We start from the raw sequence: 23,098 nt of genomic DNA on the forward strand, positions 1-23,098 counted from the left end.
TCTGACCGTTGATGTTTATGGAATGAGGCTTTTCACAGCATTATTTTAAGTCATTAGTCAAAATAGTTACACAGTGAATGTACTAGGAAATGTACCAGCGTTTCTAAAAGGGCAGGAATGAATATTTTTGATCCTATACCTCCTGCCATTACTTCAGCAATCAACATGTATTTTAAGATGATGGCTTCCTTAGGATCAGGGGAAAGGAGTTTTGTGATAACTGGCAAGGATTTGAATCAAGCCATTTAGAAAAAATGTTCAAGATTTTTCTTTTGAAGTGCTAAGTTTCTTAAAATGGTCACAATGTCCAAATGAACTAAGAGTCGTTTGTGTAGGAAATTTTCTTCCACAGTAATGTTTTTAGGTTATTTAGTATCAAAGAATGTTCCATTTCCATTTGATTTGCTGTGACTTTGAGAGCAATACAGGAATACAGCTGCTTTTCTAATTCTTCACGAATTTCAACTGGAGCACCACGCAACAGGTAGTCTTTGAGTAACTGACAGGCTTTTGCCAAGTTTGGTTGGATCACTTCTGAGGTACACTTCATTGTACTCTGATCACAGCTAGTTCGACAATCCGTGCCATAGACACAGTCCAGATCAGACTCACAGTGACGATCCTTTATAAGTTCTTTCAGGTTTGTCTCTGGCACAATTTTTCTCATGTCCACCATTTTCAAATCATACTTATCATTATATCCTAGGTTTTTGGCACTAGTATCGCACATGAGGAAGTTTCCATAGGGGCCATGGAAAACATCTTCCACAAATTCTAGAAGTCCTATGGCTATTTTAGCTTTTCTAGGCCATGATGGTGTGAACAACTGATCCATGCTTCTTCTGAACCCAGATGGAATAAAAAGTTCAATGACCCATGGAAGGCTTATTCCATAAAGAGAGGTATATTCAACACTTTCCATCACATAGAGATCACCACAGAATCCCATTAATTTGGGGGTATGTTCTTTATCTTGAAGTATTACCATGAGAAGAAATTCATTTAATTGAAGAAGTGCCCATGCTGACTTTGCTTCTCCCAAGGAAACCTGGCCATCTTTGTCTCCATCAGCCACTGTCAAGATGAGATTAACCAGTTCAGAGAGGTTGCCTTGGTCACCCAACTTTGCCTGTAAAGACAAGAATTTGGCTAATTATACAGAAGCAATGAAAAACAAGAATCTCATATGTAACATACTAACTTCCTTTACAGGGATAATTACCATGCTAAGTAATAATCTTGCTACTGAATACCCATAGGAGACTTAATACCTTTCCAAATACTTATGTTTGCTAAGTGAGTCAGAACTATGTTTTATGTACTTGAGGTGAAACCCACTTTGCTAAGTATGTTAAGAAATAGCCACCTTAACGCCCATAGCCTCCTTAGACCTTGTAGATAAATAGTTAACCAAGCCATTAATTAATCTTTGTCTTATTCATACTTACTTGCAAAATTGCAGTGTAATTTGCCCATATCCAAAGTTAACAGGTCAACTACAAATTATTTTCTCCTATTTTGTAATTGTTATTATTTTATTCAAGGTGTTCCAATAATGAATGCTATAAGTATTTCCCTGTGGAGACTCTCTAGCATAAAACAGTCTAAAACTGTAAACTGTTCAAAGAAAAGAAAGATTTTGAGTTAAAATATAAGAGCAATAAAAATGAGAAAAAGATTCTTTCCAAAAGTGTAATTATTTTCATTGTTTTTTGGCCGTGCCACGTGGCTTGCGAAAGTTCCCCGACCAGTTCTCGAACCTGCACCCTTGGCAGTGAAAGTGCGGAGTCCTAACCACTGGACCCAGGGAATTCCCAATATTTTCATACTTCTATTTAATCTCTGAGTATTTCTTTAAATTAAAAAAATAATTTGCGGGCTTCCCTGGTGGCGCAGTGGTTGAGAGTCTGCCTGCCGATGCAGGGGACAAGGGTTCGTGCCCCGGTCTGGGAAGATCCCACATGCCGCGGAGCGGCTGGGCCGGTGAGCCATGGCCGCTAGCCTGCGCGTCCAGAGCCTGTGCTCCGCAACGGGAGAGGCCACAACAGTGAGAGAGGCCCGTGTACCGCAAAAAAAAAAAAATTGCAATCAGTCTACAAATTTTATTTCACCTTTTTAAAAAAAGTGTATCAGTTTTAATGTCAAGCTATAGAGCAGCCCAGCTACTTAATGAACTCACATCTGGACATTTTTAGCGATAGTAAGTAATGTTAAACACCCTCCATACATTTTTTTCTTTGAATTATTTCCTCAAGATAGAGTCCCTGATATAGGTCAAAGAATACCAACATTTTTATGGCTTAGAATGAGGTCCTGCCAGCTGCCAGAAGAGTACCACTTCACACTAGCAACATGTGAATGCATATACTTACTTTAAAGAGACTGTAGACCATTTCTTTGAATTTCTGTACAGTAGTTCCCCTAGTTGGCTTATCAAATAGCACTATTTCTTTCCTTGGTTCCAATTCAGTTCCAAAATCAAGATGAAGTGCTTGTTCCATTTGACATTTCACAACACCTGGTAGATTATCCCAAATCCCTAAATACATCTGTGAAAAGAATGACAAGTTATGCTTTAGGCAGAGTAGAAAACTCTAATCTACCATGATATTTTTAGTGTCCTCCTCTTAAAAAAACACAAAAGCAACAAACATAGATTGAGCTGACTTCCTGAATTGCAAATTTGAAATCATACTTCAAAGCTTTTTTCCTTAATTTTTTTAAATTATAAAAGTATCGCATACCTAAATATATATATATATTTTTGACCATGGTCATCAGTTTTATTATTTTCCATTTTTTAATTGTAAAACATCAAAAATAGAAAATTTACCATCTTAACTATTTTTAACATACAGTTCAGTGGTATTAGATTCATGAGGTTGTGCTACCATCACCACCATCTGTCTCCAGAACTCTTTTCATTTTGTAAAATTGAAACTCTCTACTCCCTGTTCCCCTTCTTCCCCCAGCCCCCAGCTCATCACCAGTCCACTTTCTGTCTTTATGATTTTGACTACTCACTCTAAGTATCTCATATAAGTGGAATCATACAGAATCTGTCCTTTTGTGACTGGCTTATTTCATAATGTCCTGAAGGTTTATCCACATTGTAGCATGTATCACAATTTCCTTCCTTTTTAAAGCTGAATACTATTACATTGAAGGAATATCCCACATTTTGCATTTCCTTTCATCCACTGATTGACACTTGGGTTGCTTCCATGTTTTAGCTGTTGTGAATATTATGAACATGGATATACAAATATCTCTTCGAGATCCTGATTTCAATTCTTTTACATATATACCCAGAAGTGGAATTTCTGAATCATAGGGTCATGCTACTTTTAATTTTTTGAGGAGCTGCCAACCTGTTTTTCTCAGCAGCTACACCATTTTACATTCCCACCAACAGTGGGTTCCAGTTTTTCTGCCTTATTGCCAACACTTGTTATTTTCTTTTTTTTTTTCCAGAATAAACTCACAGAGTTTATTTTACTGAGCAATGCTTGTCCTGCGTTGTTTTACCACTTGTCAATATTTCACACTCTCTATACAACCAGAAAATGATTCCAAGGACACGTAGCAATCCTTCCTTTCTGGTTTTTTTGATAGTAGCCATCCTGATGGGTGTGAGGTGGTATCTCACCGTGTGCTTTTTTTTTCTTAGTTCTCCGACCATGTATCGAACCCACGTGTCGGCAGTGAAAGTGCAAAGTCCTAACCACTGTACTGCCAAAAAATTCCCTAATTGTGGTTTTGGTTTGCATTTCCCTAATGACCAGTGATGCTGAGCATCTTTTCATGCACTTATTGCACATTTGTATACCTTTTTCGAGAATGAATCCGGCTGTTTGTTTTTTTGTTGTTGAGTTTTAGGAGCCCTCTATATATTCTATATATTAATCCCTTATCAGATATATGATTTGCAAATATTTCCTCCCATTCTGTGAGCTTCTTTTTTTTTTTTTGCGGTACGCGGGCCTCTCACTGCTGTGGCCTCTCCCGCTGCGGAGCACAGGCTCCGGACGCGCAGGCCCAGCGGCCATGGCTCACGGGCCCAGCCGCTCCGCGGCATGTGGGATCCTCCCGGACCGGGGCACGAACCCGTGTCCCCCGCATCGGCAGGCAGACTCTCAACCACTGCGCCACCAGGGAAGCCCTGTGAGCTTCTTTTTTATTCTACTGATATTGTCTTTTGATGCACAATATTTAAAAATTTTCATGAAGTACAATTTGTCTATTTTTTCTTTTGTTGCCTGTGGCTTTGGAGTCATATGCAAGAAATAATTGCCAAATCCAATGTCACGAAGCTTTTGCCCTATGTTTTCATCTAAGAGTTTTATTTATTTTTTATTTTTCAAAATATTTATTTATTTATCTGGTTGTGCCAGGTCTTAGTTGCGGTAGGAGGGCTCCTTAGTTGCAGCATGTATGTGGGATCTAGTTCCCTGACCAGGGATCGAACCCAGGCCCCCTGCATTGGGAGCACAGAGTCTTAACCACTGCGCCACCAGGGGAGTCCCTAAGAGTTTTATAGTTTTAGTTCTTACCATTAGATCTTTGATCCATTTTGACTTAAATTTTGAGAATGGTGTTAGGTAAGGGTCCACCTTCATTCTTTTGCATGTGTATATCCAGCTTTCCCAGTACCATCTGTTGAAAAGACAGTCCTTTTCCTATTGAATGGTCTTAGCACCCTTGTCAAAAATCATTTGAGGGACTTCCTTGGTGGCACAGTGGTTAAGAATCTGCCTGCCAATGCAGGGGACACGGGTTCGATCCCAGGTCCGGGAAGATCCCACATGCCGCGGAGCAACTAAGCTCACGAGCCACAACTACTGAGCCCATGTGCTGCAACTACTGAAGCCTGCATGCCTACAGCCCGAGCTCCGCAACAAGAGAAGCTACTGCAATGAGAAGCTCATGCACTGCAATGAAGAGTAGCTCCTACTCGCTGCAACTAGAAAAAGCTCGTGCGCAGCAACAAAGACCCAATGCAGCCAAAAAAAAAAAAAAAGAAAGAATCATTTGACCATATATGTGAGGGCTCTCTGTTCTATTCCATTGGTCTATATATCCATCCTTATTCCACTACCACATTGTTTGATTACTGCAGCTTTATAGTAAGATTTGAAATCAGGAAGTGAGTCCTCCAGCTTTCTGGTATTTTTTTCAGGATTGTTTTGGCTATTTAGGGTCCCTTGAGATTGCATACGAATTTCAGGACTTTTTCTCTTTCTGCAAAAAATTGTCTTTGGGATTTTGCTCAGGATTGCACTGACTCTTTTTTTTTTTTGCACTGACTCTTGATCACGCTGGGTAACATTAACATCTTAAAAATATTGTCTTCCAATCTATGAACATGGGATGTGATTACATTTGTTTATGTCTTTAATTTCTTTCAGCAATGTTTTGAAGTTTTCACTGTACAAGTCTTTCACCTCCTTGGTTAAGTTAATTCCTAAGTATTCTTTTTGATGCAAGTATAAATGCAATGGTTTTCTTAATTTCTTTTCTGGATTGTTCATTGTTAGTGTATAGAGATGCAATTGATTTTTGTGTGTGGACTTTGAATTCATTTATTAGTTCTAATGATTTTTTTGTGGAATCTTTAGGTTTTTCTACAAATAAAATCATATTCTCTGTCAACAGAGATAATTTTACTTTTTCCTTTCCCATTTGGATACCTTTTATTTCTTTGTTTAATTGATCTGGCCAGAACTTCCAGTACTATGTTGAATAGAAGTGGTGAAAGTGGGCATCCTTGCCTTGTTCTTAGATGAAAAGCTTTCAGTCTTTCACTATTGAGTATGATGTTAACTGTGGGTTTTTCACATAAGTGTTTTCAGTACGTTCCTAAATTCTATTCCTTCTATTCCTAGTTTGCTGTGTGTTTTTATCATGAATTTTGTCAAATGCCTTTTCTGCATCGATTGCGATGATCCTTTTTTTCTCCTTCATTCTGTTTATTTGGTGTATTACACTGCTCAATTTTCACATGTTGAACCAGCAAAAGTTAATAAGGATTAATGTGGGACTTCCCTGCTGGTCCAGCAGCCAGTGGTTGGGGCTCCGAGCTTCCACTGCAGGGGGCATGGATTTGATCCTTGTTTGGGGAACTAGGATCCTACATGCCTCGTGGCGCAGCCAAAAGAAAGAAGGACTGGTGCTAGCTCTTCTTTAAATGTTTGGTAGAATTTACCAGTGAAGCCCACACGTGCAGGGTTTTTCTTGTTGGGAGGCCTGATTACCAATTCAGTCTCCTTACTAGTTATGGGTCTATGCAGATTTTCTATTTCTTAGTAGGTTTTGTGTTTCTAGGAATTTGCCCATTTCATCTAGATTATCCAATTTGTCGGTGTAAAATTGTTCACTGTACTCTCATATAATCTTTTTTATTTATGTAGAACTGATAGTAATGTCCCCGCTTCATTTCTGATTTTAGTTATTTGAGTCTTCTCTGTTTCTCAGTCCATCTAGCTAAAGGTTTGTCAAATTTTGTTGACCTTTTCAAAGAACCAACTTTTGGTTTCATTGATTTTCTTTATATTCTTCATATATTTTCTTTATTATTATTTCTTTATTATTGTTTTTCTATTCTCTATTTCCTTCCTTCTGCTAGGTTTGGGTTTAGTTTGCTCTTCATTTTATAATTCCTTATGTTGTAAAGTTTGGCTGTTTATTTGAGATCTTTCATATTTCTAATGTGTTTATAGATGTAAATATAATTTTTTAAAAGTCAAATTACACAGAAAGATAAAAGGAAAAGTTCTACACCCATTTCTCTAATTCCCAGAATTAGTCACTATTAACTATCTAGCTATTTATCAAACTAACATTATATGGTGCTTTACTCTGTGCTACAGTCTACTAATTTATCTTACTCCTTATAACAACCTTATGCAGTAGATACTATTATTATCCTGATTTAACTGATAGAGAAACTGAAGCAGAAAGAAGTGAAGCAGCATGATGAAGGGAATACAATAGTGGCAAAGCCAACATATTAACCCAGGCAGTCTAGTCATGCTTATATATAAAAACCAAATATGACCATATTAATTGGTAATAATATTAATCACTCCTCTGCGTCAAACCCTCTAATTCAATCAGAATAAAGTCCAAAGCCCTTTTCATTGTCTGCTAGGCTTCTTACGAGCTGGCCTGCTTCTCCAACCTGACCTTTATCACTTACTCCCTGGGTCTCTATATCCCATCTACATGTCTCTTCTCTATGTTCCTTGAACCTATCAGCATTATTCCTGTTTCATGACCTCCTTCACTTGCTGTTGGTTTTGCCTGGAATGCACTCTCACCGATCTTCATACGGCTGGTTCCTTCACAACATTCAAGTCTCAGCCCAGATGTCACTTTAGGGAGGCCTTCCCCAACCCCCTACCTAAAATAGGTCCCTCTTCCATCACAGGTCACTCTCTAACCCATGACCCCATTTTATTTTCTTCACAGCCCTTACCAATGTCTGAAATTATCTTATATCTTTTAAAATTTTTTACTTATTTATTTATTTATTTATCTACTGGCTGCGTTGGGTCTTTGTTGCTATGCGCGGGCTTTCTCTAGTTGCAGCGAGCAAGGGATACTCTTCGTTGCAGTGCACTGGCTTCTCATTGCAGTGGCTTCTCTTGTTGCAGAGCATGGGCTCTAGGCGCGCGGGCTTCAGTAGTTGTGACACGTGGGCTTCAGTAGTTGTGGCTCGTGGGCTCTAGAGGGCAAGCTCAGGAGCTGTGGTGCACGGGCTTAGTTGCTCCGTGGCATGTAGGATATTCCCGGACCAGGGATCAAACCCGTGTCCCCTGCATTGGCAGGCAGATTCCTAACCACTGCACCACGAGGAAGTCCTTGAAATGATCTTATTTCTTTATTGACTCTTTTATCATCTGTCCTCTTTCACATGAAACATAAGGCATATGAGGCCAGAGGCTTTGTTTGTCTTATTCCCCATGGTCTCTCCCAATGCCTTAAGCAGTACCTAGCACATAGTAGATACTTAAATATTGGACTTTATTTCAGAAATCCTCTAAAACATGGCTAGTAGTGTAGACTTAAAATCTATTTAAAATTTCTATAAGATGAATGAGTATTTATATTGGAAATTTAGAAATAATTTGAAGAAAAAAGATGAACATAAAAATTATGCAATATTCCACTGCCCAAGGATAACCAGTGTTGATTGCTTTTTCTTTATAAATTTATTTATTTAATTTATTTATTTTTGGCTGCATTGGGTCTTCGTTGCTGCGTGCAGGTTTTCTCTAGTTGCAGCAAGTGGGGACAACTCTTCGTTGCAGTGCAAACCTGCTCTGCAAGCTTCTTAACCTTGTGACCTCTCTTGCCTCAGTTTCTTTAACAATAAAATGGAAATAATGATAATACCTCTTTCATAGGGAGGTTGTGAGGATCAAAGAGAAATACATGAAAAGTTCTTAGAACAATGTTGACATATAGAAAACAATATAACAAACACCTGTGTACCTACTATCTTCATAACAGACCTTAAGCTTTTGCCATATTTGCTTCATTTAAAAAAAAATTATTTTATTTATTTATTTTTGGCTGTGCTGGGTCTTCATTGCTGCACGCGGGCTTTCTCTAGTTGCAGAGAGCAGGGGCTACTCTTCATTGTGGTGCGCGGGCTTCTTATTGCGGTGGCTTCCCTTGTTGCAGAGCATGGGCTCTAGGCATGCAGGCTTCAGTAGTTGTGGCACGTAGGCTCAGTAGTTGTGGCTCGCGGGCTCTAGAGTACTGGCTCAGTAGTTGTGGCACATGGGCTTAGCTGCTCCGCGGCATGCGGGATCTTCCCGGACCAGGGCTTGAACCCATGTCCCCTGCATTGGCAGGCGGATTCTTAACCACTGTGCCACTAGGGAAGTCCCTAGGAAGTGTTTTTTAAAAGATTTAAAAAGAAAGTGTTAGAAGGTTGATTGCACTTGCTTTTACCTTAGGATATCGTGCTACTTAAGGAACTGCTTAGAGATCTGTTCTAGAATCTATTAATAACTAGTGATGGAAGCTATCAAGTTATATCTTTCCAATGGATTTTAACTTTTTTAAAAAATAAATTTTATTTATTTATTTAGTCTGCATTGGGTCTTCATTGCTGCACACGGGCTTTCTTTAGTTACAGCAAGCGGGGGCTACTCTTCGTTGTGGTGCGCCGGCTTCGCATTGTGGTGGCTTCTCTTGTTGTGGAGCACAGGCTCTAGGCGTGCGGGCTTCAGTAGTTGTGGCATGCGGGCTCAGTAGTTGTGGCTCATGGGCTCTAGAGCGCAGGCTCAGTAGTTGTAGTGCACAGGCTTAGCTGCTCCGCGGCATGTGGGATCTTCCTGGACCAGGGACCGAACCTGTGTCCCCTGCATTGGCAGGCGGATTCTTAACCACTGCGCCACCAGAGAAGTCCCGGTTTTGATGTTTTGTTGTATTTTCTTCTAGCACAATGGTGTCCTATTGTTTTAATTTATATTTCTTTGATGATAGGTGAGGTAGAACATTTTTTTCATTATGCTTATCAGCTACTTATAGTTCTTCTTTTATGATTTAGCTCATCATGTCCTCTGCCCATGCCTCTAGTTTAATTCTTCATTCAGGTATAAGCTCAAATTTTATCTTAGAAAGGTTCTCCCTGTTCACCTCTTCTAAAGCATATTTCTACCCTCACCATCCCCTACATTTTTCATCAACCCATCCTGTGTACAACCTATATAAAACACACTACGTTCTGTAATTTCCTTGCTTATTTATTTATCTATCAACTGTTTATGTTCCCCATCCCTCTGGAATAATGTGACTCACAGGGAAGTTATCTATCTTAATCACCACTATTTTCCTAATAACTAAAACAGTGTCTGGAACATGCTGGGAATAGGGGATTTATAAACATCTGTTGGATGAGTGAATCAACGCATGCACAATTGAAGTATTTAAAATGTCCTAAAGTTCTAGTTCAAGAATGCTCTTAACAATGCTTTAATTTAGTTTAAGGTAAAATCAGAGAGCACCATAAATCTGGACTGTTTATTCATAATGTCCATACCTGATTGTTGGGCTTGGTCGATAAGCATTTTCCAAAGTAAAGAGTTTCTGTGACACAAAGGCTATTACATGCGGGCCCATCAATAACTCCAGTCTTGTACTTGTCACACTAAAAACCAGGAAATAGAAAAGTAGTTAATAGAAAAATGTTCTTAAGAAGAAACATATTAAAATATTTGCAAATTAAGCAATTGACAAAGGATTAATCTCCAAAATATACAAACAGCTCATGCAGCTCTATGTCAAAAAAAAAACAACCCAATCAAAAAATGGGCAGAAGATCTAAATAGACATTTCTCCAAAGAGGATATACAGATTGCCAACAAACACATGAAGGAATGCTCAACATTATTAATCATCAGAGAACTGCAAATCAAAACTACAATGAGATGTCACCTCACAGCAGTCAGAATGGCCAACATCAAAAAATCTACAAACAGTAACTGCTAGAGAGGGTGTGGAGAAAAGGGAACCCTCTGGCACTGTTGGTGGGAATGTAAATTGATACAGCCACTATGGAGAACAGTATGGAGGTCCCTTAAAAAACTAAAAATAGAATTACCATATGATCCAGCAATCCCACTCCTGGGCACATATCCGGAGAAAACCATAATCTGAAAAGATACATGCACCCCAGTGTTCACTGCAGCACTGTTTATAATATCCAAGACATGGAAGCAACCTAAATGTCCATCGACAGAGGAATGAATAAAGAAGATGTGGCATATATATAATGGAATATTACTCAGCCATAAAAAATAATGAAATAATGCCATTTGCAGCAACATGGATGGACCTAGAGATTATCATACTAAGTGAAGTAAGTCAGAAAGAGAAAGACAGATGTCATATGATATCACTTACATGTGGAATCCAAAAAAAAGATACAAATGAACTTATTTATAGAACAGAAACAGTCTTACAGATATCAAAAACAAACTTATGGTTACCAAAGGGGACAGAGGGGGGAGGGATAAATCAGGAGCTTGGGATGAACACACACACACTACTATATATAAGATAGATAACCAACAAGGACATACTGTATATAGCACAGGGAACTCTACTCAATATTCTGTGATAACCTTTAAGAGAAAACAATCTAAAAAAGAATATATGTATATGTATAACTGAATCACTTTGCTGTACACCTAAAACTAACACATTGTAAATCAACTATACACCAAGAAAATTAAAATTTAAAAAAGAAAAAACATATTAAAGACACCATAAAGAGATATCTATATTCTTTAAGAGAAAGTTCTATGATGAAAAGAATTCAGGCTTTGGATCAGGACAGACTTGGATTTGAATACAAGCTCTGCTCCTTACTAGCTATATAATGATGAGAGATCTTGTTGTGACTAGGGTGTGCATAGAATTTTGAAACTGTTTTTCCCACTTAGCGTGGCCTGAGGTACCCACTCTCTGTGAGAAGGTAGGCATTCAATTTTTAAAAACGGCTCAATTTTAAAATAAAAAATAAAGTTTTAAATACCAAAATATTTTAAAATAACAAAATTAAGTCACGTCTGTCATCTTGTCATCTTTTATATTGCCCCCAAAAAAGAAAAAGATGGGAATTCCCTGGCAGTCCAGCAGTTAGGACCCTTAGCTCTCACTGCCGAGGGCCCGGGTTCAATCCCTGGTCAAGGAACTACGATCCTACAAGCCATGTGGCACAGCCGAAAAAAAAAAAAAAGGAAACCAAACGCTTTGACAAAATAAGGTACCAGTGTAACCCTAAGGCACAATAAATGAGGATGGCCTGCAAAATACAGTGAAAATTACAGCAGAGTACAGAAGGATGCTGAGATTAAATACCTGCTGTGACCTCACTTCTCAGACAAAGTTGGCGGAGCACTAAATAGGTGGTACACCAGAGGAACAGAACCATCACTCTGGTTTGCAATGAAAGTTTAAGGGGCACAAGCTGTGGGAACTTCCAAGGACTCTATTTGGCATTGTAAAGTAGCGGGGCAAGGCAGTGCTGATTGATAAAATCCTTAAAAATGTTATCTATGTTGGAGGCAGTCTGTAAATAAACTAAGCATTGGGAGAGACTATATTATGAGCATCTCTGTAGTTGCTGGGGAGATAGACAGGCTAAACCAATCTGTGTGAGTGTCCCCATCTTATCTTTTTTTCTCTTTTACCCCCCCGCACACACACACACACACACACTAACTCTGGGCCACAGAAGTTTCACCACTTGCTCATTTCACTGTCCCAGTTGCTTCTTGCACATAGTGGTTGAAGAACTCCTTTCATTCAGTAATGAGTAATACTCAAAAGAAAACAAGCAGGAGATCTATACAGCAAATGTACAAGGAAAAGGAGGAAAGGAATAGGAAAAGGACATGTCAAATAAAGAAATTTTCCAGAAAAATACTGCCATGAAGCACACCAAACATACTGTTATGAATTCAAAGGACTTAATGAAACAGTTTAAAATAATGTCTCAAAGCAGAAGACATAATGAGAGACAAAAGAAGTAAATGTAAAATAAGCAAGCAGAACTCAAAAATTAAGAAAAAGAAAAAAATCGAAGAAATTAAAGTCACATTATGAATGGGGAAAAGGGGGGGCAGACAAAAATAACAACATAGTAAGACTTATGAGGGCTAGGTTGAAAAAGTGAGCAAAATGAAATGGAAATTTAAAAAGAACTAAAAAGAATTTGAGATAAAATTATAGATATAGAAGACAAAGGATATCCAGCATGTCCACAGGAGGGAGAATAGAACACATAGAAAAAAAAATAATCAAAGTAGAATTCAAGAGAACTTCATGGAAGTGAGAGAAGTCTTTAATCTACAGATTGAAAGGATACACACTGTCCCAAGGAAACTGACACAGAATGACCCCTGTGACATATCCCATTGAATTTTACTGGACTTCAAAAATAAATAATTCTTTGAACATCCAGGCAAAAAGATCAAGACACTTTTAAGGGGAAATAAATCAGATTGGCCTCAGATTTCTCCATAGCCACATTCAAAGGTAGATAACAGTGGTGCAATGCCAGCAAAGTCTGAGAAAGGAAGTGTGACCTGCCTGTGTCCTAATTTTCTCATTTGTAAAAGGGGATGTACCTACTACTTGATTTATAGCATTATTATGAGCTATAATGGTTTAATGAGGATAGATCACCTGTGATTTCAATAAGTGCTCAAAATAGCTCTTCTTATTCTCCATAGCCAAACTTTCTTTCAAGTAAAAGGTGTTAAATGTTTTTGAACATGTAAGGATCAGAAGATAGAATTCCCATTAGCAACTCTTGAAGAACTATTAGAGAATGAATTTTAGGCAACCAAGAGATGAACAGAGAAACTGAACATGTAAGCCAGTTGAAATGTAGGACTGGGATGAAAACAACTGTGGAAATCTATTTCATAATAATTGTTAATATAGTATATGGTAGTTACTAGATACTTACCATGTGTCAGGCACTGTTCCAGTGCTGTACTTTTATTATGACAATAGCCCTGTGAGGTAGAACCTATTGTTATAGCCATTGTAAGAATAAGGAAACAGAAATAGCTAAGTAACTTGCTCAAGCTACAAAATGATAAAGCCAAGATTCCAACCTAGGCAGTCTGGTTCCAGAGCTCCTTCTCTTAATTACTACTGTATATTGTTCAGAATGTTAGTATTATAAATTATACCAGTAAAACTAATAAAATTAACAAGAACCAAGAAGGAGAGATGGAAGATGAGAGATGGCAAAAGGATGTTGATTTCCTTACCTTTATTATTTTTTAAATGTTTATTTTATTTATTTATCCCCCCGCCCCCTTTTTTTTGGTTGAGTCGGGTCTTAGTTGAGGCACATGGAATCTTTGTTGAGGCATGCAGGATCTTTTCGTCATGGCACGTGGTCTGCTCGGGTTTCTCTCTAGTTGCGGTGTCCGGCTTCTCTTTAGTTGTGGCACGCGGGTTCCAGAGCACATGGGCTCGGTAGTCTGTGGCACGGGGTCTCTCTCGTTGAGGCACACGAGCTCAGTAGTTGTGGCATGTGGGCTTAGTTGCCTGTGGCATGTGGGATCTTAGTTCCTCGACCAGGGATCGAACCTGCGTCCACTGCACTGGAAGGTGGATTATTTACCACTGGACCACCAGGGAAGTCCCTGATTTCCTTATCTTTAATATCCAAGGTGAAAAGATAATATTGGGCTTCCCTGGTGGCAGAGTGGTTAAGAATCCGCCTGCCAGTTCACGGGACATGGGTTTGAACCCTGGTCTGGGAAGATCCCACATGCTGCGGAGCAACTAAGCTCGTGCGCCACAACTACTGAGCCTGTGCTCTAGAGCCCACGAGCCACAGCTACTGAAGCCCGGGAGCCAAAACTAGTGAAGCCTGCGCAACTAGAGCCCATGCTCCGCAACAAGAGAAGCCACCGCAATGAGAAGCCCGCGCACCGCAACGAAGAGTAGCACCCACTCGCCGCAACTAGAGAAAGCCCGCGCGCAGCAACGAAGACCCAACGCAGCCAAAAATAAATAAATAAATTTATAAAAAGATAATATTTCTATCTTATAAATCAAATAACAGAGACAGAAGTATATTCAAAAGTATAGAGATGACTAGTTGAAGAACTAATAATGATAATATATTAATTAAAGTTAGGTGGAGTAAAGGAGATGGGATGGATGGAAGTATAATAATTTTGTCATTGCTTGTAGTGGGGAATAAATAGATATGGTCTAAAGCAATAAAGGATAAAGTATACTTTTAAAAGTTATAGTATAAGGCTAACCACTAGAAGAGCTAAAATCTGAATACAAACCTTCCTAAATTATCAAAAGGAACACGTGTAAAACATAGAAATATACATCCTCTAGAGAAAGATACAAACCAAATGAATCCTTAAAAACAAAGTAGGTTATAAAATGTGATACAGAACTAAGACATATCTATAAATGTCAATGGGATAAGCTTCCCTATTATAAGAAAAATATCTTTAGAAAACAATGTCAAAAAAGTTGAAAATAAAAGATGGTACAGGTATACCAGCCAAATGCAAAGAGAAAAGTTAAGCCACAATGTTATACCAGATGAGGTTGAATTTTGGGAGGTGGGGGGGCGGGAGCATTAAAAAGGCAAAAAAGAAAAGCTCTTTATAATGCTAAAACATATAATCCACAATGAAGATATTACAATACTACAGTCATGAATTTCTATTAAGAATACGTAACATCAAAATTGATTCAGTGAAATCTATAAGAAATAGAAAAAGAAATAAACAGAAAGGCATTAGAAGTAGGAGACCCTAAATCGCTTTTCTTAGTCTATGACAGATAAAAAAGTTTACAAAAAAAGATACAGAAGAACTCAATAATCTAATAAGGTAGATCTAATTGCCCTGAGAACAAACAGACCTTTTCAAAAGCCCATGGAACATTTACAAAATTACACCAAAACCTCCATACATTCCACTAAGTAGACACGGCAGAAGCAGTATGCTCCAAGCACAATATGATAAAATTTGAAATTAACAAAAAATCTACCTGGAAAATTTTAAATATTCTTTTAATTCTTGAGTCAAAGAGAGAGCCTAAATTGAAATGTTAAGCAACTGGGAAATAAAAAATAATAATAAAAACAATTTAGGGACTTGCCCGGTGGCGAAGTGGTTAAGAATCCGCCTGCCAAAGCAGGGGACACGGGTTCGATCCCTGGTCCAGGAAGATCCCACATGCTGTGGAGCAACTAAGCCCGTGCGCCACAACTACTGAGCCCACGTGCCACAACTAGTGAAGCCCATGCACCTAGAGCCCATACTCTGCAACAAGAGAAGCCACTGTAATGAGAAGCCCGCACACTGCAACAAAGAGTAGGTCCCACTCGCCACAAGTAGAGAAAGCCCGCTCTTAGCAACAAAGACACAATGCAGCCAAAAACAAATACATTTATTTAAAAAAATTTTTTTTAAATATCAGAAACTAAAGCTAAAACTAATGATAAAATTTAAAAACTAGAGAAGAATGCAAAGTCTTAATTACATTGGCTATGTTTCTGTAACTGAGAGAATTCCTCTAATCTTCATCTCCTATTCTCTGCTTTAGATCTTCTTGTTCTTTTCTGATTTCTGCAATTACCTTTTGTTTGCTCTTTCCCAGAATTTTCCCTGTCTGTCTGATTCTCTTAGTCTGATGACATTACGCTGCTCATAGATCAATCTTGCCCACTTCTGGCTCTTGGGACAATGCAACCTATTAGAGGGTTGCAATGACTGGGCTTCCAATGATTGTGCTTCCTCTTGTGTGGGATAGGGGCTGAGGATAATTTCTTGAGCCCTTCACTTTGGGGGCATAAATTTTTCATGATCCCAAGCAAATAACCAAAGCACAGTGGGCTCTGGTAATTATTCAATACTTGGAAAGGCCAGCACAGGCTCCTCAGACCTGCCCACCGGGTCCCCCTTCCAACACTTGCCACAGTTTGCTCTGAGGATAAGGATAGCCCAGGTAAGATCGAGAGTCCTGCCCACGTGTAGAGTTAAATACCAATACCTATGTTGCCCTTCAGCTATCACTAGCAGAAGCTCCTGGGTGAGTCCTTGACCATGCCTCCTTTCTCCTTTAGACTGGGTTGTAACCAAGAATATTAGGTTTCATCTTCATAGGAGGAGCAGAGCAATCTAGTTCCTGGACTCAAGTTTGTGAGGGACTACACGGGGAGATGCTCAATACTTTCTTGCCCAGGTCAACCTCTGGGGATTTTTAGGAAATGCAGAACCATCTGTTTCGTATCAGATGGTCAGCAATTTCACTGCCATGTTTCTTCACTGAGGCAAAGGTGGTGGGACTTCTTGGGCCTCACTCAGAAGTGAAACCTCCTGCAGGTATAGTTTAGGGTTTCTAAGGATTTTAGATAACATAGAACAATTTGCTGACAACAAATAAATAAGAAATCAACAAAAAAAATAATGTAAAAATAGACACAGACATGTTTGGAAACAAAACAGCACATCTCTAAATAACTTCTGGGTTAAAGGAGAAGTCACAAGGGATATGCAGAATATTTAGAACTGAACAACAACAAAGGTATACATATGAAAACTTGTGGGATACGGCTAAAGCAGTTCTTAGAGGAAAATTTACAGCTTTAAATGCAATGATGAAAAAATAAAAGACTGAAATAAATAGTAAACATTCAACAAAAGATGTTTTAAAAAATCACAGTAATAACAATAAGAGAATAAACCAACCCCCAGAAGAAGAAGGAGGAGGAGGGGGAGAGGGAGGGTGAGAGGGGAGGAGTAGGAAGAGATGAAACAGCAGAAATTAATGGGAGGGACTTCCCTGGTGGCACAGTGGTTAAGAATCCGCCTGCCAATGCAGGTTCAATCGCTGGTTCGGGAAGATCCCACATGCCACAGCTAAGCCCGTGCACCACAACTACTGAAGCCTGCGTGCCTAGAGCCCATGCTTTGCAACAAGAGAAGCCACCACAATGAGAAGCCACCACAATGAGAAGCCCTTGCACCGCAATGAAGAGTAGCCCCCGCTCACCGCAACTAGAGAAAGCCCACAGGCAGCAACAAAAACCAACGCAGCCAAAAATAATTAAATAAATAATTTTTTTAAAAAAAAGAAATTAATGGGAAAAAAAAGATCAGCAATGCCAAAAGCTAGTTCTTTGAAAACTTTAACAAAAGAGATAAACCTTTAGCAAGACTGATCACTGAGAAACAGAGGATGCACAAATAAAGATTATCAGGATAGAAAGGGTAGTGCTAGTAAATAATGTAAACAACTCTGGCAATGCATTTAAAATGAGCAATACGTCTAAAACAATAATAAAAAGTGATACCAGAATAGAAAATCTAAGACTAATAAACATTAAAAAAAATTAATCAGTAACAAAAAATCTTTCCCTCTACAAATATCAGGTCAAGGTATAGTCTAGGAGGACTTCAAGGTGCCATCCAGGATGCAGTGCTGTTTGTAAGAGTGGAAAATGATTAATAACATAAATGTCCATCACCAGGAGAATGGCTGAGTAAATTGTGGTATCTTCATACAATGCAATACTATACAGTACTTAAAATGAAAGAACTCAGCCTATGCATACCAACACAGAAAAATGCTGAAAACATAATATCAAGTGGAAAATGTTGCAGATTGGTATGTGCAGTTTAGTGTCATTTATTAAAGTTTAGAAACATGCAAAGCAATACTATATATTGTTTATGTACCCATAAACAATTAGTGAAAGTATGAAAACATGATGGGAAGAACTCACACCAAATTCAAGATGGTGTTTACCACTGGGGAGGAGGAAGGAAAATACCAGGGAGGGTAAAGAGAGCTTAACTGCACTGCCGTGTTTTTTCTTTTTAAAAATGAAGTAGGGGCTTCCCTGGTGGGACACTGGTTAAGAATCCGCCTGCCAATGCAGGGGACACGGGTTCGAGCCCTGGTCGGGGAAGATCCCACATGCCGCAGAGCAACTAAGCCCGTGTGCTACAACTACTGAGCCTGCGCTCTAGAGCCCACGAGCCACAACTACTGAGCCCGCACTCTGCCACAGGAGAAGCCACCACAATGATAAGCCCGCGCACCGCAATGAAGAGTAGCCCCTGCTCGCGGCAACTAGAGAAAGCCCACGCGCAGCAACGAAGACCCAACTCAGCCAAAAATAAATAAATAAAATAAAATTTTTTAAAAATGAAGCAAATATAGCAAAAGGTTAAGGTCTGTTATGAAGATAGTAGGTACACAGGTGTTTGTTATATTGTTTTCTATATGTCAACATTGTTCTAAGAACTTTTCATGTATTTCTCTTTGATCCTCACAACCTCCCTATGAAAGAGGTATTATCATTATTTCCATTTTATTGTTAAAGAAACTGAGGCAAGAGAGGTCATGAGGTTAAGAAACTTGCAGAGCAGGTTAGTGGTGGTGCTGGCCGAACCCAGATAGTCTGCCTCCAGAGCCTGTGCTTTTAACCACTGAAGTAAAAGAACCAGGATTACTCATCTTGCAGAGCAACATGCAGAGCAGGTTTAATCGTGGTGGGGTCGGATGCCTGTCCCCAGTGCTCCTGCTTAGGGGCCCTGATCACACTCATTCCCTTTGTACAAGCAACTCAAAGTGGGGTCAGGACTTTCACATTTGTTTCCTTGGGATTTTGCATATACTCAAATCATATAAAAAGCACTTGCTGGATGGATGAATAAATGAAGTGTAGTCTGGGTTTTTATCCAGAAATAGGGCATGCTATTATGAACAACTCCTGGAATAGGACTAATAGAGCTATCCACTTTAACTGTCCTGATCTTTGGCTCCTGCATCCTAAAGCACATTCTATCTGCAACTCTGCCCAAGGTCAAGATTTAAACATGGCCCTTTCTACCACACCTGTCTTCCAGTGAATAATTCTGAGGCTGTATTATTTCCTTCCTGAGCCAATATTCTCCTCCTTTCTCTTCTTGTATTCCCAAATCTAACATCATTTACGTTCACATTATCTTCCCTAATACAAAGTAAGATGATTTGAAGGCACAGACATGGTCTTAGTCATCTCTGAATCTCCGCTTCCCTTTAGCACATAGCACAGAGGTTGATATTTAAGCGTCTAATAAATGTTTATTAAATAACCACCATAAAGAACATAGAGGTTTTGATTTTAAAACCTCATTGAGGATAAAATGAATGCTTTTCCATAATATTTAAAACATTAAAAAAAAAAAAGGGACAAACCAGTATCTTATTAGCAAGCTGTGAAACAGTGAAGACAAGTCTGGTATTCAGCTACAAGAATCAGATTCCTGTTTTGAGCAAAGGCACCAAGCCAAGCCTGCATCAAAGAGGTAGTCACAAAGAACAGGCTCTTCAACTTGTGGCTTCTATCACAAACCAAAAGCAAATTTCCCACATGCTTTTATGAAAAGGATGGATGGCCACATACTGTTTTGTTTTTGTTTTGTCTTGTTTTTAGGCTCGGCCATACACACAAACTATAATCACTGTCAGTAATCTGATATTCTAACTAAAAAGACACAGAAACTATAAAGAATGTTCAACTTTACAATACTCAGCGCAAAACATCAAAGGCTTTATTTCACTATGATTCTACCACACAACCCCCTTTGCTTGTACATACCTCATAGTACCAGAAGATGGCACTCTTCAGCTACATTTTACAAAACCCATTTACGCTGAAGGAATAATTTCAACTATGGCAACTGTACCACAAGGGGCGATAACAATGAACAGACGTATAGTAGCAGGTTTTAAATAATTTTCTAAGATCCACGTTCTAAAAATGTATTTCAGACAATCTTATCAATTTCTCCTTATTTAGGAGGAAACACAATAGTTGGGTTCTTTTTTTTTTTTTTTTGCGGTACGCGGGCCTCTCACTGTTGTGGCCTCTCCCATTGTGGAGCACAGGCTCCGGACGCGCAGGTTCAGCGGCCATGGCTCACGGGCCCAGCCGCTCCGTGGCATGTGGGATCATCCCGGACCGGGGCACGAACCCATGTCCCCTGCATCGGAAGCGGACTCTCACCCACTGCGCCACCAGGGAAGCCCAATAGTTGGGTTCTTAATTCCTGAAAATTCTCCAAGTCTCTAGTCAGCACCCTCACCCATTCCCTACATCATCTATTTTAAATCAACTTCACCATTCTCTGCACTCTCACTGTATCTTCAACCTCTCATTCTTCCCTTCTCTCCTAACTTGTTTCTCTCGGCCATTAACGGTGCTCATCACAGTCTCTTTTCCTCTCTCTCTTCACATACACACACGCACACACGAACCCTCTCTCTTTGTTCCCTTCTGTTATAATGTCTGTATTTTATTTTCAGCATATACAGTGTGCTACTTGTGTGCGTGTTTATAGTCCAGGTGCCTCTAATGTCCCAATCAGGAATGCACAGGTGCTTGGCTAGCATTCTAATAAGGTAGTCAGGAAGCCCATGCTCCAGAGGTAGCTGCTGTAAGGGCTTCTACAATATTATCCATATCTTGATAAGGATTGATCCATCCCTGAGGTTTTGTTAACTAGCAAATTAGAATTTTAACTGGTGAAATTTGTGGCTAGTTAAATAGCATGGTTAAGTTAGAAATGAACTATCATTGGTGAAATTAAGAGATATGGATTGGCTAAAATAAGAGACATTCCTCCTCTTTCACAAAGAGGGTATAAGAACCAGTTGAAGCCATACCTTTATCTTTAGGGAGGTACCCAGAGCTAATCGTTTTACAGCAGAGTTTCTCAACTTCAGGGAGTTTCAGCACAGATCCGTTCACAGTACTGTGCTGCTGGTCCAAGAGACCACCTTTTGAGAATCACTGGTTCAGAATTTCTAGTTGCCTGAAGCTATTTGTAAGGGTAACAGGAGCTGCCACTGAAATCTTTCATGAAAGTTGATGGAACACCTAAAAGGCCAGAGTTAGAACTTTAATGAGTTTACAGACTGATTATATGAAATGTTTTGTGACTGCTTACAAATAAATATGTGCTGAATAAATGCCTATGTGTGTAGTAGAAATCATTTTCATTACAACCTAGTAAAAAGGTTGTGAGGGAGTAGTTAATGCACCTATATCAAACATTTTCTGTGGCTACCATTATCTTTCAAAACAGAATCTATGGAAGTGTGCATGACCAAACTGGATTAGGTCAGTTTAAAACAATTTCCCAGCCAAAAGGTGGAGGCAGCCCAAGAATCCGTGGATGGATGGATGGATAAACAAAATGTGGTTATATACATACAATGGAATATTATTCAGCCTTAAAAAGGAAGAAAATTCTGACACATGCTACAATATGGATGAACCTTCAGGATATTACGCTAAGTGAAATAAAACTGTCAACAAAAAGACAAACACAGTTGACCCCTGAACAACATGGGGGTTAGGGGCACCAATCTCCTCCCCAGCAGAAAATCTGTGTATAACTTTATATTCAGCCCTCTGTATCCATGGTTCTGCATCCGCAGATTCAACCAACTGCGGTACGTATAATACTGTAGTACATATTTAGTGAAAAAAAATCCACCATAAATTGACCCATGCAGTTCAAATCCATGTTGTTCAAGTGTAACTAGACTGTGTGATTCCACTTATGTGAGATCTTTAAAGTAGTCAGACTCATAGAAATAGAAGGTAGTTGCTAGGGGCTTGGGGGAAGGGAAAATGGGAAGTTGTTTAAGGGGTATAGAGTTTCAGTTTTGCAAGATGAAAAAGTTATGGAGACTGGCTGCAAAGCAATGTGAATATACCTAACACTACTGAACTGTGCAATTAAAAATGGTTAAGATGATCTATGGAAAATAGTGTTGCTGTTCCTAAAGAAATTAAAAATAGTACTACTGGGACTTCCCTGGTGGCACAGTGGTTAAGGATCCGCCTGCCAATACACGGAACACAGGTTTGATCCCTGGTCTGGGAAGACCCCACATGCCATGGAGCAACTAAGCCCGTGTGCCACGACTACTGAGCCTGCGCTCTGGAGTCCACAAGCCCCAACTACTGAAGCCCGCGTGCCTAGAGGCCATGCTCCGCAACAAGATAAGCCACCACAATGAGAAGCCCGCCCGCACCACGATAAAGAGTAGCCCCTGCTTGCAGCAACTAGAGAACGCCCGTGCGCAGCAACGAAGACCCAATGCAGTCTCTAATAAGTACATTTATATATTAAAAAAATAGTACTATTATGCGATCCAGCAACCTCATGTCTGGGTATATATCCAAAGGAAACAAAATCATTATTTCAAAGAGATAGCTGTACTTCCTTGTTCACTGCAGTATTATTCACAATAGCCAAGGTTATAGAAACAACTTAAGTGTTTGTGGACAGATGAATGGATAAAGAAAATGTGGTATATAGACACAATGAAATATTATTCAGCCTGTCATTTGCAATGACATGAATGAACCTGGAGGGTATTATGCTAAGTGAAGTAAGCCAGAGAGAGAAAGACAAATACTGCACGGTATCACTCATAAGTGGCATTTGAAAAAAAAAAAGATCAGAGAAACAGAGAGTAGGAAAGTAGTTGCCAGGGGCTGAGAGGGTGGGGGAAA

At 39.3% G+C, this 23,098-nt stretch overlaps 1 protein-coding gene across 1 annotated transcript in view; it reads right to left on the bottom strand.

Moving 5' to 3' along the window:
- Positions 1–270: 270 nt before the first annotated feature.
- The window catches only part of DIPK1A (divergent protein kinase domain 1A), a 35,821-nt gene continuing 12,993 nt past the window's right edge, over positions 271–23,098 (bottom strand). Inside the window, exons 2-4 of the mRNA XM_024743579.1 lie at positions 10,055–10,162; positions 2,373–2,549; positions 271–1,129 (exon numbers count right to left, since the gene is read on the bottom strand). Coding sequence (XP_024599347.1) covers positions 317–1,129; positions 2,373–2,549; positions 10,055–10,162 — 1,098 coding nt within the window. The 3' untranslated portion in view covers positions 271–316. The remainder of the gene's footprint in view (positions 1,130–2,372; positions 2,550–10,054; positions 10,163–23,098) is intronic.

Source organism: Neophocaena asiaeorientalis, unplaced genomic scaffold (assembly GCF_003031525.2).
Source record: "Neophocaena asiaeorientalis asiaeorientalis breed wild unplaced genomic scaffold, Neophocaena_asiaeorientalis_V1.1 scaffold317, whole genome shotgun sequence".
NCBI classification, from domain to species: domain Eukaryota; kingdom Metazoa; phylum Chordata; class Mammalia; order Artiodactyla; family Phocoenidae; genus Neophocaena; species Neophocaena asiaeorientalis.